The sequence below is a fragment of the Mustela erminea genome, chromosome 4, assembly GCF_009829155.1.
Source record: "Mustela erminea isolate mMusErm1 chromosome 4, mMusErm1.Pri, whole genome shotgun sequence".
NCBI classification, from domain to species: Eukaryota; Metazoa; Chordata; class Mammalia; order Carnivora; family Mustelidae; genus Mustela; species Mustela erminea.
Window position 1 is genome coordinate 111,155,263 of NC_045617.1, and position 17,442 is coordinate 111,172,704.

The following is a 17,442-nucleotide window of genomic DNA, read 5'->3' on the forward strand; positions in this document are numbered from 1 at the left end:
ATCATCATTGACTGCATTTTGACTGTGCCTTGAATTTTGTTCCTGATTAACTGGTGTGTTTGGTAGATTCTGCCATTCAAGTGTTCAATGTGCTATTCTGAAGTAATGCGCCAAATATCTAAAAATAATTTGAAAGAGCATTAAGAAAGTCTGTATTTCTTTGTGCATATTGCCTGTTTATAAGATAAGAAGATTAAATGTTAAGGCTGGACTTCACACACTTATTTTTTTTCAAGTTTTCATTTAAATTCTAGTTGGTTAACATACAGTGTAATATTGGTTTCAGGAGTAGAATTTAGTAATTTATCACTTAACATATAACACCCAGTGCTCATCACAACAAGTGCCTTCCTTAATGCCCATCACCCACCTAGCCCATCCCCCCACCCACTGCCCCTCTAGCAACCCTCAGTTTGTTCTCAATACTTAAGAGTCTCTCAGGGTTTGCCTCTCTCTCTCTCTCTCTCTCACTTTTTTTTTCACCTTTCCCTTTGTCCATTTGTTTTGTTTCTTAAATTCCACATATTAGTGAATTGATATTTGTCTTTCTCTGACTTAGTTCACTTAGCGTAATACTCTCTAGCTCCATCCAAGCCGTTGCAAATATCAAGAGTGCATTCTTTTTTATGGCTGAGTAGTATTCCACTGTGTGTATATGTGTGTTTCTTCTTTATCCATTCATTGGTTGATGGATATTTGGGCTCTTTGCACAATTTGGCTGTTGTTGATAATGCTGCTTTTAACATTGGGTGCATGTGCCCTTTGAATCAGAATGATAATACTTATTCTTAGGTGAGCAAGGCCATCTAGTTTGGGTCACAGAGGACAGGAGGGTACTGAACATAATGTCAGGGTGTGACACAGCTCGAGACAAACCTTACTATGGCAAAAATAGTACATTTTCTTTGATTAATTGTATATTTCACAATTTCTTCACATGAAATAATCACTTATGAAACACTATTTTTGTCATGTGTTTTCATTCTTTATGATGTTTTGACTATAACTTGCTAGGAAGATTTATTCATAATTTTCACTTGCACATTTTAACCACTTACAAAATTTAGAAAAGCATCTCCTTTGATTTTACTGTCACTATGATATCACCACATTTAATGACTCATAACATTTCATAAGCGGGTTGATAGTGCCTTGTAAGGTTACATGATTACCTCATCATATACATTTGTAAAAATTTGAATGAAATAGTAATGCTTTGAATTTCTCTTTATCTCTTCTTGAAAAATTTTATATCTTTCTCCTTTCTATTGAACTGTACTTTGATTCAAAACTTACCCTACAGTTGTTATTTCTTTAATAACTTATGTTATTATTTAATAGTCACAAAACTTGATCACTGATCAGTGAGAATTTTGAGTGCTTTAGGTTTCTATAATCTATATAATGATTTATGTGATATGGTAATCTAGGTATTGTTCCCCCTAGTAAAAGACTAGTAAAATGCTTTGAATACAAAAACTATATCCTTCGTATCAAGCTTTAGAACTACAATGGTATAATAAAAACATCATTGGAGGTTCCTTAAAAGGGGGGCATCACTTACCACTTAGAAACTTTTTTCACTTCAGATGAGTCTTCACAGCATCCTTAAATAGGTAAACTTGAACTTGCACACTGAACTTTCTATACCATTTGAACTTGAGGCTTTCACACTATTGCTCTTGTTGGTCTGCCATGTATGATTGGAATTGGAACAAGAGCTTCAGTATTTCTGCCCAGATTAATCATGTAAGTATAAATTGGTTATACTGAATATGGGGTATAGAAACTGGGTTCTGCCTCTAGTGGCATATACATGTGTGTCTGCGTATACACACACACACACACACACACACACACACATTATTTTTTAATTGGGGGCTGGGGATTTAGTGGTTAGGATAAAGCCTTGAAGTAAATATTTTTGAACAAAGCCATATTCAATATCTAGCTCTGCACTTACTGGCTATGTGTGTCTTTGGGCATGTTACTTAGTTATTCTGGAGTTCAGCCTTCTAACCTATAAAATGGGAATAATAATTTTACCTCATAGTAGAGTATATGAAATATAATGTATACAGAGAATTCATTGGAATAACAAATAGCAAACACTCATTCAACAAATGGTGACTATTGTTATGACACATTAAAAGAAGAAAATAGATTGTTTTCAAGTGACCCTGACTTCTATCAGTCAAGCATCTGTGATTCTGCCATTCATGACATTGAGGTCAAAAAAAAAAAGAGAGAGAGAGAGAGAGAGATGAGGTCATCAGAATGAGTATAATACTAAGGATTTATTAAATTTACAGTCAGTATTTTTTTCTCGTTTAATCATTTTATATCTTGTATCCAGTTTGATTTACATAACATAAGTTTAAGAGAAATGACAAAATTGTCACATTATGAATTTAGAAATTTCCACTTCAATCTACACATTAATTTTAAAACATCTATTTATGAAAAAATTATTAGAAGTTACTTCTGCATTTTACTAGCAAAACAGAATCTGTATTTTTCCAGTTCAAAGGCATCCATCAGAGAAATAGAAATGTTGTTAATATGTGTTATAAAAGCAGAATGATGGTTACAATTCAAAGCAGAAAAGAATTATCAACAAGTTAATGATTCTAGGCTTGAAGAACTTTTTTCTATAATATAAAATACAACTTTTGCCTAGGTATGTGTAGATTGAAATCTACTATTTCTAAGTATGATTGAAGGAGATTTGTAGAAGATTTTAGTTCACAGAGAATCCATGAGAACAGTCATAAAGATTTCAGTGAACAATAAATAATCAGAATTAACTAAAGAAACAGTGAGCAAGAAACTAATTAATTTATTAATAATAAATATTTCAGGTTGAAAATATCTAGATATCAAGTGTTTTTGGAACATTGTTTATTATTTAGAATCAACATGTTCCTCTTACCAGTTTTTTGTTCCTGTTTTCTCCTTTTTATAATTATTAGAAACTGCCAAGCAATAGTTTATTCAATCAATATTTATAACAGAATGAATGAATGTTTAGGAAATAACATAGTAGCTTGACAAGTATATAATATCCAAATTATATTTTTTCTAATACACAAAATATATTTACAAAGGAAGGATTGATTGCAATTGCAATTAATACATTTTATACAAAATAATTGAAAAGATGAAATGGCATATGTATTCAAATATGAATATTTTCCTCGTTAACAAATATCTCAAGCAGAATATTTCATTTTTTCCTCTCTTTTTTGCAATGGAACTTTCTTATCTACTATTTTAAATTGCTTTATCTCATCTACCTGAATGAAGTTAAGGAAACTACCAAGGTCTTGTACAAATATCATGAGATTTTTTTTCCAAAGGGAAAGGGAGTATTTTTTTTCCCCAAGAAGTTTTATGTACTATCCATAATGAACCAATCAGACAGGCTTTTGTTGTTGTTGTTTTGTTTTTGTTCTTGTTTTTTTCCTAAGCAAAAGAAAAAGAAAATCGAGAAGGGAAGCTTGTAGACTCAAGACCCTGCAGGAACCACCTGATTCCCTGGTAGACATGGTAACATTTGAACTTATGGGAAATTCAATTTTTTTTTTTTTTTTACTGTTAGCACTTTTTATTTTATAGATATTATCATTTCCCCTGTAACAAAGAAATAAAATTTTATTTCCCTTGAAGCAAACCTGTTTAGCATTTAGACTATGTAGTCTTCATACTATATTAATTTCTGTAGCGGTCATACAAACTAGGGAGAAATATCCTATCTCCCTGGGTAACCTATCTCTCCTCTGCCCCATATACATCTAATAATAGAATTCCAGAAGTGTCCAACCAGTTAACATCAAGCTTAGTTTTCAACATTTGTTAGCTCTAAGGGCATAGGCCTTTTGGTTAATTACAAATCAATCTCAAAGAGAAATAAGCATTTCAAATACTGGCTTAATACTTACTTTCAGGAAAGCCCATACCTAGATCAATTAGTTTTTCTTAGGGCTAAAATACTTGTTTATATTGTGTACTAAACTAAAATTACTTTTTAGTCATCTTTGGCTTTTCAGTCTTGCTTTGGAGCCTAGAGACAGTGCCCTTAAATTGAGGAAGATAGCCACATTTGTATTCAAAGCACAAATACCAAATAGCATATCTTCACTGATAAAGGAAACTGTAGATCAGTCATGCCTTTTTAATATTGATCTGATGGAGCTTAATAAAACTAAAGATAACTCAGATATATAGTTAGGACAGTTGTATGCATTCCTGCTTTTCATCAGAATAATCTCTGGGGCTTCAAGAAACACAGCTGCCCAGGGTACCTGGGTGACTCAGTCAGTTAAGCATCCAACTCTTGGTTTCAGCTCAGGTCATGATCCCAGGGTGGGAGGAGTGAGCCCCACGGTGGGCTCTAATGGAGTCTGCTTGAGATTCTCTTGCCTTCTCCCCCTTTCCCCTTCCCCCTCAATTCTCCCTCTCTTTCTCTCTTTCTCTTTTTCATATATATATATATATATATATATATATATATCTCTTTTAAAAAGAAGGAAAAAACACAGATGCCTAAGCCGCACTGAACTGGAGTCTTTGATGTTGGCTACATATATCTGAGGTGGCACCACTGTGAGGAACACCGCCGTAGATAGGCACTCTTTTGGCAGTCGTTTCAAACACACTCGCACGCCCATTGAGGCGCTAGTGATCCAACTGGATAGACCATTGTTTACCTGTTATTGTGAAAAGTTTGTTCTCATGTGCCAGGACATAGGTCCTGGGTGGAATCTGTAAGATGAATGATGTAGTCCCCTATTTCCCACCCTCACATCTAACTCTAAAAGCTTTGATTTTTCTCCTGGGGTCTACTGGTCACTCAGTCTACTTATTTAATAGCTTTCAGATTTATTATCTCATCCAAGCACTATCCAAAAATGAGTTCACTTCTTTAAAAGAAATGAGATAGTCTGAAGTATGATGATCTTAGGATTTTTCTCTATCCTGCCACTTTTATTACATACCTGTCCACTAAATATTATTTTGAAAAAACCTACTGAGAAAACATATATTTTAGACATCAGCACCACAAGAGAATAGACGAGAGAAGTATACCGCAGAAAATCATTTCAAGATGTTTTGAACTTCAAATAATTTCTTTTGGTTTTTCATGAGAGTGTTATGTTCTAATAAACCAGTCATTTTCAAGGCATTGTTTTCTAATGTAAAATGTGTACAAAGCTTTTCTGGATAGCATGACTTTGCTTCTATGACATAAGAGGTTAAATCTGAATTATCTGAATCCGAATTTGCCTGTGAAATCCTCCGGATTAGAATAGACTGTTTAAATGCTGTTGGATTGGAGTTTGTGAAAAAATGTTCAAAAGACTATTTTGAACTTAATGTTAAATGTGTTTTATTAAAGCATTAAACTATCACCCTTTTTATTATAAACTAATATTTCATCAAATTTCATCAGCCCCTATATTCAGATCATCCTAAAATGTGGATAATACATTGATGCTGTGAGAAATTTAAAAATATGAATCTGCTGAGATAAAGGCTACATTGCCCACAAATGATTAAAGCCCTAAAATATATATCTTCTTATACTGGACTTCTGATATACATGTTTACATTTCAGAAGGTTTTAACTGGTATCATGTGCCTTCTGCAAATGACAATGAAAATCTTTGAAGCTGGGAGTCTTGATGTGTTTGATAATCAGGGGTCTGAATAAAGGGTTTTCACTGTATGTCTACACAAACACATGCTTATGTTTAACTCAGTGTATTGAACAATTTTGAACTGTAGACACCGGGCCATTTATGATGTAACTGATGGGAATACGCTTTGCATGCAACAAAGGCCCATCTTATTAAAAGGTAAATGTTACAAAAATAATGTGTAGTGTAAATGCATCTTTAAAACAACCCAGAGCATTCATCTTTGATAAATAAACTTTTCTGCATGAAATCGTATTTAAAAGCTAACTTGCAGCAGCAACGTCTTTTTTTTTGGTGACAATTCAATATTTTGTTCTTTTTGTGGGTGTTCTGTTTGTTTGCAGTCAGATGAGTGAGCCTCATAGCGGTTTGACGCTCAAATGTGCCAAGTGTGGAGTAGTTTCAACAACAGCTTTGTCAGCCACCACCGCCAGTAACGCCATGTTAGTCCCAATCATTTACATCTTCTTGTTACAAATCTTTTACAGTGCATGTGAGAAAATGCTATTGTGGAAAAATAAAAATTGTCGTGTTTGCTAATATCGGAACTAAGAGCATACTTAAATATTTATAATTGGCAACTGCCTTTATAACTATTGTGGGATTGGCTATAAAACATAAATAAAACTATGCAATGTTATCTGCTTTATGGTTTCCAAGTTAATGGTCTTGGTACCACATCCAAGAATGCTTTGTTGAACGGGGGTTTGGTTATTGCCTGGGGCGTGACACGCAGCTACGTAATGTTGCTCTCTCTGTCTCTCAACAGGGCGTCCCTTTGGAGTTCCTGCGTGGTGCTGCCCCTTCTGGCTCTGACGTGGATGTCTGCAGTTCTGGCCATGACAGACAAACGCTCCATATTGTTTCAAATACTTTTTGCCGTGTTTGATTCTTTGCAAGGTTTTGTGATAGTCATGGTCCACTGCATTCTTCGGAGAGAGGTAAGAAAGAGAATCCCTCTGGTAGAGGGGGATGTTGGTTAGATGAGTATTTTCCTTGTTAACAAACAGGATCATTCATTTTAATACCTTGGGATTAAAATCATCTCTTCTAAAGGCAATCATTTGGAAAGTCAAAGCTAAAGGAGAAGCTATAAGACAAAGTTCAAGAGGGTTCTTTGGACCCTGAAAGTGACAGTTAAAACAGATGGGACTGTGCAACAGAAGATGCTTCCAGGGGTCCCAGACACCAGGGAGAGTAGAATCAAGAGAGGTGATAGGTGGAGAGAAGTCCGTAAGAGACACTGGTAGATGAGGGAGTGGGGTGGCATATATATATATATATTTTTATATTTTATTTATTTATTTTACAGAGAGAGAGAGATCACAAGTAGGCAGAGAGAGAAGGGAAAGCAGACTCCCTGCTGAGCAGAGAGTCCTATGCGGGGTTCGATCCCAGGACCCTGAGATCATGACCTGAGCCAAAGGCAGTGGCTTAACCCACTGAGCCACCCAGGCGCCCCTGGGGTGGCATATTTTTAAGAGGTGTAGTTCATAAATGTAATACAAAGATATCTCTTAAACCCATTCCCAGCTGCTTCGGCACACAGCATATCCCCATTCCTTCATATTTATTACATTTTAAATAGAAAATGTTGAGGATTACCAAATGGTTTTTGTGTCTCTGTACTAAATTAAGGTTGCTAAAGGTGCATGATTTTGAGATGGATGTTTATACTTTAAAAAAAAAAATGTACACAAGGCAACACAAAAGGCGGTAATTGTCCCCAGGAACTACAGATCTAAAATCACAGCATTTTTCCAGGTCATGGTTGAGGTTTATTGTCAGCAGTGAGGAAAACAAGTCCTCCTCTTCATGAGTTGAGACACTAACCTGCACCGAATCCACTGAGCAGTGATAGATGTCGAACGTGATTTGTTTTGTGAGAAAATATTGTTTTCCAACCAGTGCAAAAATTATGCCGAGTGCTTGCAAGCACTGACACAGTGTTTACAAGGTTTATGAGTCAGTTTTGTGTTTACTCTGGGGACAGTGGCAACTAAAACACAATGACACAGTGCCATGCCAGTAATTTTGAGGAAATGGCCTACACTGTCATTTCTCATTATCCAGCTTGTTTGAAAACTTTATTATGATGTGCACATTGCAGAAAGACTCATGTGTGTATGACTGCACACCACACAGTTTTTACAGTGATATGTGAAGGTAACCGAAGGTTTACCAGATGGGGAGAACAATATTTCTGAGCTGCTTCAGTAAGGTACAGATGTCAGCAATAAACCTACATGTGTATTCCAAGAACATTATATGATGAAAAGAAGAGTGACTTCACATTACAAAGGAGGCAATATTTCATCATCTAAAAATATGATTTAGCTTATAGTTGCCAAGCCCTTTAATTCCCTCATCACAAATTTCTACCTAGAATATCGGTATTAAAAATATTGCAAGTATTCAATCCTTTGTAGACCCAAATTAAGTAAAAGTTAAGGGGAAATTGAACAATTTAGGGCTGTGTAATTCTCCAACGATAGCTGCCTTGTGGGTCTTCTGCATTATCTGTAATGTGTTTATGTAACAAAACTGTTCTAAGCAAATAGACACAGGATGCATTTTTGATTGACAATTAAGGATGAACAGTTGTGGGTTTTAAGCAAGATACATAATACATTTATGCAGTTTTCAGACGATAATAACACTGTAGGTGTTAAAGAGGAGAAAAGTATCCTATCTCTAAATAAGTCTCTCTTTTTCTTCAGAAATATGCTTTGGACATAGCCCTAGGCTATGTTAAAAATATTCAGGTTTTAAAATGACAGATATTTTGATGGTTTATCATCAAATTTTTGCTCCTTACATGAAGAAAAATATTTGGCATACAAATTTATTTCCATCAGAACTTTTCCATAGTTGCTAATTGGACTAATAACCATCAAAAACATGATTTAAAGGTAATTAAATCAAATCCTATAATAAAAGCTCCTGCTAAGTAGATATCTGTAAATATATGTTTCCTCTTTTAATAGGGAGTAAAAGTATGAATATTGGCCCTGTTATGATTGCATTTTCAATGATTAGTTCACATTGAATAGTTTTATAGCTGATAAATGAATGGCAGAGTGTCATCACTCTCATTTCCAAAACCTGAAATGAAGAATCACATATCCATTATTTTCGCATTGACCTTAAAAATACCCTGTAACACTGCTGTAAGTACACAGAGCAGATGTCAGTTATAGGGCAAATCTCTCAGAATTTCTCAAAGGATGTTTTTACTGAAAAAAAACAAAAGAACCTTGTTTAAAAAGGTTTTGCAAATCCCAAGGACCACATCCAAAGAAGGCCTCACTGGGTTCAGAGAAACTCATCTTGACCTTCTAACTGTGTATGGCCTAACACACCAGTAATAAGTCTGTCTCATATTAGCTGTGATCACACTGTGCTAACTTTAAGTATAGTCCAGGAGAAGAGGAGCATCTTCCCATATCCTCAATGTCTCCTCTGAACAGAAGTTCCATAAAAATACACCAAAGCAAATGGTCTAGATAGCTACCTATAAAATACTGGGTAATGACGCCTGTCAAACTACCTGATAATCCCATAGGAGATTTTAGGAATACAATTTTACCTCTACTGCCTTTTTCACTTTAAAATATTTTTTACAATAACTCAGGATGATTTGTATGGATTTTTCTTCATTAAAAATGTATAAGCAGTGTAAGAAATATTTCCTTCAATTTAGAGAAAGACTGGATACAGATACACTTTTTTTTCCTGTGTATTTCTGACTTGCAGTAACATAATTTGGTCATTTATAGTCTTTAATGATTCTTCCAATATGAATCCAAAGCCTTTTCCTATATTTACCTTTGTAATCTTCCTGCGAAGGAGGTGGGTGTGGAGAAAAGAAACAAAATAGTATAACGAGCATTTTAAATGTGATGTGTATGGGGCTTGATTTATTCTAAATGTGCCTTTGCTTTTAGTGGATCCAATTTTAAAACCAAATCATTTCACGTCAAAAGGGAAGAGAAAAATGATCACTTTGGTTCTGGCAACTCAATTATATGCCACATTAAAAAAAAAAAAGCAAATTGATTATTTGCATAACAATTTGTTGCAACCTCCAGATTGACATCTCAATATATAAATTTCATAAAATTTGTATTCTTGAAAATACAATTTTGTCTTCTGGAGCAACTCTGTCTATTGAATTGCTTTGGTAGATGCTTCTGACAAAAGAGAAAACAAAAAGAGGGAATAAGAAAAAAAATGATTTATCACACATCACTTGCAGCAACAAAACATAAATCTTAGAAGCTAATATGTGTAATGCCTAATAAGACAGAATCTAATAGAATAAATATAGATGCTTTCTTCATTTATTCATCATTCCTTGATTAGAATTCATTTGCATTAAACACATAACGACATCTACTATTTACTATTCTCCACATTGCTATGGAAATTCAAACTACACAAGTTATGAAACCTTTGAAATAGTTACTGTTGCTAGGAAACCACTTTCTTGGTGCCTGCACATTCTTCTCATTTCTCCTGTCTCTGGCTGTGCCTGGCTCTAAGACAATCTTACAGCTTAATGTCAGAGGGGGAAAATAACAAGATTGTGATACAAAATAAGCTACAATAAAACCCTTTCACTAAATGGAAGGAAAGAGGCAAGTGCTTAAATAGATGACTTTGTTGTATCAGTGTGTGAGGGTCCATGGCGCTCTGTAGTGGCAGTAGAAGGGCCAAGCTCCTCTTTTCCCCAGCACAGGCAGGAGGTCTAGGCTGCACCAGATGAGGTCCCAGAAACTTCATCCAAACCCAGGAAGCAATTTTGTAACAAAGTGCTTGAAATAAACATGAACAGCTTTCTCTTTCTTTCCCTCTTTCTCTCTTCCTCTCATTCCCCTCTGCCTTTTTTTTTTCCTTCCAATTTCCAATTTGGTCTTATTTCCATAAAGAATACAGCTAAACAAAATGATTACAAGTACATGACTGTGAATATATAAAACAGACGAGCATCCTTACTGATCTCATCTAAAACGAATGTTCTCCCCCAAATCATTAAAAAAAATAAATGAAGACCATAGCAGTGAAATAACTAGAGAGCAGTTAGAAAAGAGGTCATACTGCATATAATATAGTTCATATTGAGAGTTGCATGAGTCTCCAAGCCTGACTATTTACAGGGAAATTAGGTATGACTCATCATTACGGAAGTGCTTACGGAAGTGCTTACGGAAGCGCCAATCTGTGCACGCCCTTAATGAGGGAGGGCAGGAGTTTCAGTTGGCCTCTGGAGATGAGGGAGTGTGGGATAGAAGACTTCAGAATGCAGTGGGTCCTAAGCAGAAAAATGGGGTCAGAGGATTAAGAAGTGAAAGTTTCATGTAAGGGAAGATGGAGAGAGATTATTAGGCATGAGGTTTCCATGGAATGGAGCCTACAGTGAATATAGAATAGTCCTCTCTGAGACCATCTGGGATACATGGAGGCATGAAGCAAGTGATGTGATCCTACATACTAGAGTGATTTTTTTTAAAAGATTTATTTATTTATTTATTTATTTATTTATTTATTTGTCAGAGAGAGAGCAAGCGAGAGCGAGCACAGGCAGACAGAGTGGAAGGCAGAGTCAGAGGGAGAAGCAGGCTCCCTGCGGAGCAAGGAGCCCGATGTGGGACTCAATCCCAGGACCCTGAGGTCATGACCTGAGCCGAAGGCAGAAGCTTTAACCCACTGAGCCACCCAGGTGCCCGCATGAAATCAGATGAATCAAGTGGCATCAGTGAACAAATTGAGACACAGAGTGCATGGAAGAGATTGGCAAACTCAGGCATGTCTGCCAGGTGGCATCCAACCTGGGCTTGCTTTACTTAAAATTCTTCTGAGTATATCTGGCCATAAGGATAGGCAAATCCTATTTCCCACTCCTCCGGGTTCCCTGGGATCCCACCTTGCAACATTGTTAAACTGGTGGCAGAAAGTTGAATGTGTCTGGAATAGAGGTCAGAATTAAGTTTTCATTTTCTGCCTTGAAATGGGTGGCATGAGACTAAAATTAAGTATCTTCTGTGAAGACCTTAGCTGGGGTGTCTGACATAGAACTTCCCTTCCTCCTTTTCTCATTTGCATGCTAAAGAAGTGGTGCTCCATTTTTTCAGTTCATATATGTGACATGTCCTCTAGGGGAGCTTACTGTTACCCCCAAAACTGGTACAAAACAAGGTAAAAAGCTGCAACAGTTTTGAAAGTGATAGATCCTTTAGGTGTTCAAAATGCCAGTAGCCGGGCACCTGGGTGGCTCAGTGGGTTAAGCTGCTGCTGCCTTCGGCTTGGGTCATGATCTCAGGGTCCTGGGATCGAGTCCCAGGTCGGGCTCTCTGCTCAGCGGGGAGCCTGCTTCCCTTCCTCTCTCTCTCTGCCTGCCTCTCTGCCTACTTGTAGTCTCTCTCAGTCAAATAAATAAATAAATAAATAAATCTTTAAAAAAAAAATTCCAGTAGACGAAAGTCATTAGGACTGAAATTTAGGAGTAAAGTCCCTATTTTCCCTTCCATGTAAAGCAAGGGACAAACCATTTTTATTTCCTTTGCTATCAGAGAAGTCATGTAATGCTTTCATAATGTGAAGTCATTTGTGTTATTTATGTCAGTTGGCATAATATACATGAAATTGAGAATAATCTTCCTGGTTCATTTAATGATTAAATTATATAGAATTTAATATGATTAAAAAGACCTGAGTCATTTATTTCATATGAATCAATAGAAACAATAGTAGACCTTAGATCCAGGAAAAAAATAGAATGCATAAGAAATCCCCCCCCCAACAAGCTAACAATCGCAAATAATTATAAGGATGAAACTTAATTTCTTTGCTTGTCTTAAAATGATCCTCATGAATAGAAAATCAAGAATAACGGGAGGTAAAACTGCCTTCTTAAAAGATAAAGATTTGGGGTCTGAGCTGCTTGGTAGCTCAATCCAGAGCCCGTTTCAAACAGTGCAGCTCTTGCCGTGAGGTTTCTCTCAATTGCAACGCTGCCAAGCATTGCTCGGTGCTCTTCCCCAGCAATCTCTAAATCTGGCACCAACTTTCACAGTGACACTCTGCCAGCTGCCTTCAGAGCGAGGACCAACCGAGAAGCTCTGGTCTTGCTGCTCCTGAGAGGATGCAGACCGCTGTTCTGTGGGGGGTGGGGGACACTGAGGCGAGACACACCCTGGCAAACATCTTTGAATTCATGCCTCACTCAGGAAACCATCCACAATAAAAGGGTGTGTGGCTTTGCAGGAGTTTTTAGAGCAGCCCCCGGCAGGACCTAGATGGGATGACTTTGGTGGTGCCGCTGATGGATACTTGCAGAAGACAGCCAGCCTTGATGCCTTATTCCTTTCCCCTCACCTTGTTTTTGACATTCTTTTTTTTTTTTTTAAACTTCACAACATGATATCAGATTTCCTTAAAGTGCCCCAAATACTCAGAGACTGTTCACACACCTGTTCTTTGCTACTCCCCCAATACTTTTTAACCCTTGTCTGGCTGCCAGTTAAGGTTAAAGACCTACTGGAAGAGTATTGTAAAAAGAGGACATTTTGGAGGCTAGATTTTAATTGTGCCATCATATGTCAGACATTTAATTGTTCAAGACGAGTTTATTAAAAACTGCATTTACTGGGATGCCTGGGTGGCTCTGCCAGTTCGGTGTCTGCCTTTGGCTCAGGTTATGATGATCCCAGAGTCCTGGGATCGAGTCCCACATCGGGCTCCTTGCTCAGCAGGGAGCCAACTTCTCCCTCTGCTCTGCCTGCCGCTCCCCCAGCTTGTGCTTTTTCTGACGCATAAACAAAAATCTTAAAAATAAATAAATAAAAATTGTATTTCCTGGTCTTGTGTAAGTTTTTAAAAAAAAATTACAAGAGTTATATAAAAATTTTTAAATTAAATTGTTAACTAAAATAAGTGCTTTGTTCCCCACAAACAGTAAATCAGGTGAATGAGTTTAAATGATAAATATGTGAATCTTCTAACAATTGTTTTTCTTCAATCTTAACCACAAGGCTAGAAACACCAAAACTATTATTGTCCTTCAGTGTAAATATGACAATTGGCACAGAAGATTTTAATATCAGGATGGGATAGCCAAATATAGATTCTGTCTTTGGTTTTTTGCTTTCTTCTTGTCTAGAATTAAGGTCCTTGCAGACTTGCTTTTTAAAAAATTCCAGTTGTTCTCCACTAGTACAATTCCCATCGATTCACCAAAGATATATAAGTCTTTTTGTTCACTTGATAGAAAATTCAATTAATTATCAAAATGTTTCCAAATAGCTACAGATAAATTTTCGAGGTACTGCCTCTCCTGAAACCCTTTTTTCTGTGATGAGGAATATGCCTTATGAAATCTAGCCTAATCATTCCTCCCTGACTGTGTTGGACAAATATTTAAGGCTAATTCATCTAGATTGCCTGAATGCATTTTTAAGATTTTGTAAAAATCAAATGGAGCATTCGGAATCAAGTAGAATTTCTCCTGCAAAGCTTTCTGCATTAGAGGTAACAGAAGCACTGAAAGTGTCAGAGAATCTAGCACTTAAATTATGGCATTTATGTGACTATTAAAGTGACTTTGAATTTATTGGAGATTTTTTATGCTTTTCTGTTTTATGTTTCTTCCGAATAGCATTGACTGATTCACAAAGCTGACATCATTCTCCAGGGTAGAAATGCCCTTAATCCATTGTCGTATTTGGGAATTTAGTAATTTTGAAGTATTGATTTTGTATGTGTATGTTATGAAAAAGAGATTTCTTTTATGTCTCCTTTAAGCGATAGGGTAGTAGATTTTGAAGAGAAACTTAGCAGAAGTTGCTTTTCCATATTTCATTGTCAAACAAAAATATCTGACAGCTAGACTCTGAAGGTCTGAAAATGGAGTGGTTAGCGTGGACCAGTTAAATTAATGTTTAGTATTACCAAGTGCCACTTTCATATGTTATATATGCTAATATTTAGAAAGAGATTTGAAAAAATCTTTCATGTGACAAACTCCTGGAAGGCAATATTTCTAACATATGGTTTAGCTACCTTTATAAATTGTGTTTCTTATCAGTCACCTTGGGGCACAAACAGAAAATTAGCACATACCTATTTTTTTGAGGTTAGTTCTTTGGACTTTTTCTTTTTTCTTTCTTAGTGTTTTTCCCCAATGCAAATTTCTGTGTAGCAAACAGTGATCATCTGACAAACACTAGACTCATTACCAATTTTTGATTATTAATGTGTCACTACTCATGACTTACAGCTATTACTTCTTAACCTAAAAAGGAGGATCCTGAAAGTATTTGCATCTAAAGAGTCTAACTTTTCTCATGTCATGAGTCCTTCAAGGGAGACGCTGGAGGGTTTAGTTCTAAATATTTATCTAGTTCTTCAGGAAAAGATGATGAGACTAGATTTCCCTGAACCTATACTTGAATTGATGTTTTTGAAGGAGAAAAGAAGAAATTATCTTGCCTATTAATAGCAGGCAACTCCTCACTCTTTTTTGCTAGTAAATCTCAGGTTTAGAAATATTAGCAGCCGAGGACAGAAAAGAGGTGAGAGAGTGTCGAGTCCATCCCCCACTCCCTAAATTCACAGCCTTAGTGGCCACATCACCAGAATTAGAACATGAGGTGGAGAAAAAGAAGTAGACAGAGGTCTCCTTCCTGGACTGGCTGGCCAGGGCTCCGTGGTGGTGACTAACCCCCACGTCACTTTCCAAATCTTGCAATGATAACTTCGGACATGGGCGGGAGGGGCTCGGTTTTCTTCTGGCCAGTACGTCCACTGTACACATCTCACAGCTGAACAGTGACAGGATATTTTATGTCCCTGCTTTTCAGAAGTAAAGACCGTTCGTTATGTGTTTACTTAGGTTGTCTGTGGGACGACGCTTTGGTAAAACAGGGCATATGCAACATCATGTCTGCTTTGTTTTTTAATCCAATAAAACAGATCATAATAAACTAGACGGGGAATATCAGTCTTGTGACATCCAAACAACACAATAGGAAAATGACCTTGTCATTGACTGGGATAAGAAGCTACTTGTGATGATGCCTATCGATAGCTTGTTAGGAGACTCATGAGCCACAGGAAGTGGGAAGGACACGTTACTGCGACGGCATCATGTGATCAGAATAACTATCCATTGATTTATGTGCTTGCTATTCGTTGATTCATGTTCACTCACTTCATAAAGGATTTAATGTTCTTCAAGTTTCCTTATGCTATGTGTTTCTTTACTCAGAATCCAATTGTGAATGCTTATGAAGGAAATTTGTCTTTGCAAAGTGATCTTCTTCCTTTTATTTTTTTTTAAGATGACCAGGAAAAGAGTCTTTCATTAACTTTTTGTTTCGTTGTGTTTTGCTTTTACACCAGGGCACATGGTACTTGAAGGGAGACTAGAAATAGTTGCCCCAATATGATCCTTTCCATGAGACATAAAGGGAAAATCCCAAATCAGTTCCAGTCAAAAGATCATGGAGTAATCTCAATTCTGTGGTGTTTAAAGCTATTACAAAGATTGTGCCGTAGCAAATAGGAAATCCCCCTTGAAAGACATACACATTGTTTGTAACACTGAAAATAAATCTGCCTTCTGGCAAGAATTACTGATTTTTCAGCCAGACGCAGCCCTGGTGAGAACTGAGGAGTTCCCAGCACCTCCCCCTATAGATTATGGCGAGTGATAGATGTGGTGGCATCAAGTCCAGGGATACTAGCGTATGTATTAAGAAGTAAGCAAAATGGGTATTAGATATAAAACAATGACAGTTAACATTTCTCAGTTGATTACCAATATAGACAATATCGGGTCATTACCAAGAGAGAAGAAAATTAATGGGTTTCTGCTCCCCCCCTACAGGTTCAGGATGCATTTAGATGCCGATTGAGAAACTGCCAGGACCCGATCAATGCTGATTCTTCAAGTTCTTTCCCTAATGGGCATGCTCAAATAATGGTGAGCTTTCATTTTCCTTCTGACTGTTGATTAATTCATGATTTGTGACAGGAATAAACAAAATATTCTTAGTACTAAAATAGTATCCCAGTCCCATTTCGAGTGACTTTGGCTTTAGTTCATGAACATATTTAGAGCTATCAGATAAGTGTTCCGTCCGGAATGCTCAGGAGTCCTGGATCTGTTATGGGCCTCCTGGTATGTTGAGTGTGGGGTTTCTGTGCAACACCAGAGAGTATTTTCATCCCTGCACAGAATAAGGGATATCAGTTTGTCCACAGGAACATGTTTGTTTACAGACCAGAACACTATGGACCTGCACTTCTGGTCGTAAAGCAGTGGTGCTTAGCCTTTTCTGTTCGTTAGAATCTACACTCCAGACCAGTGAAATAAGAATGTCTGGGGTGGGAACCCCAGTATTGGCGGTTCCAACATGCAGCCTCAGATTAGAACCACTGCCCTAAGGCAGAAGGGTGTGGCCACAATTCCAATTAAAGGTCAGTCATTGTACAAGAGCTGGACTGCTGAGATTAAGGGGTCCTATAGGCAAAAGCACTTTGATGTCTTTTAGAAATGAGATAAGATGTAAACTATGACTCATTAAAAACAGGGCTTAAATAGAGACTTCTTTTTTCATATATTCAATTTATTATGAGTGTTTTTGGATTAGACAACATAAAATAGTCGAAAGGATATACTAATAACTAAGGCTTGGGAAGGAATTACCAATTCTGTATTAAAATAAATAGATAAATACTG

At 36.7% G+C, this 17,442-nt stretch overlaps 1 protein-coding gene across 5 annotated transcripts in view; it reads left to right on the top strand.

Moving 5' to 3' along the window:
• ADGRB3 (adhesion G protein-coupled receptor B3) overlaps positions 1-17,442 on the top strand; it is a 739,102-nt gene that overhangs the window by 677,672 nt on the left and 43,988 nt on the right. For 4 of the 5 annotated variants that reach the window (XM_032340375.1, XM_032340373.1, XM_032340374.1 and 1 more), the window contains 3 exons: positions 6,044-6,142; positions 6,469-6,640; positions 16,588-16,683. In XM_032340375.1, the coding sequence (XP_032196266.1) occupies positions 6,044-6,142; positions 6,469-6,640; positions 16,588-16,683 (367 nt within the window). The remainder of the gene's footprint in view (positions 1-6,043; positions 6,143-6,468; positions 6,641-16,587; positions 16,684-17,442) is intronic. The other variant, XM_032340376.1, reaches the window with a different exon arrangement.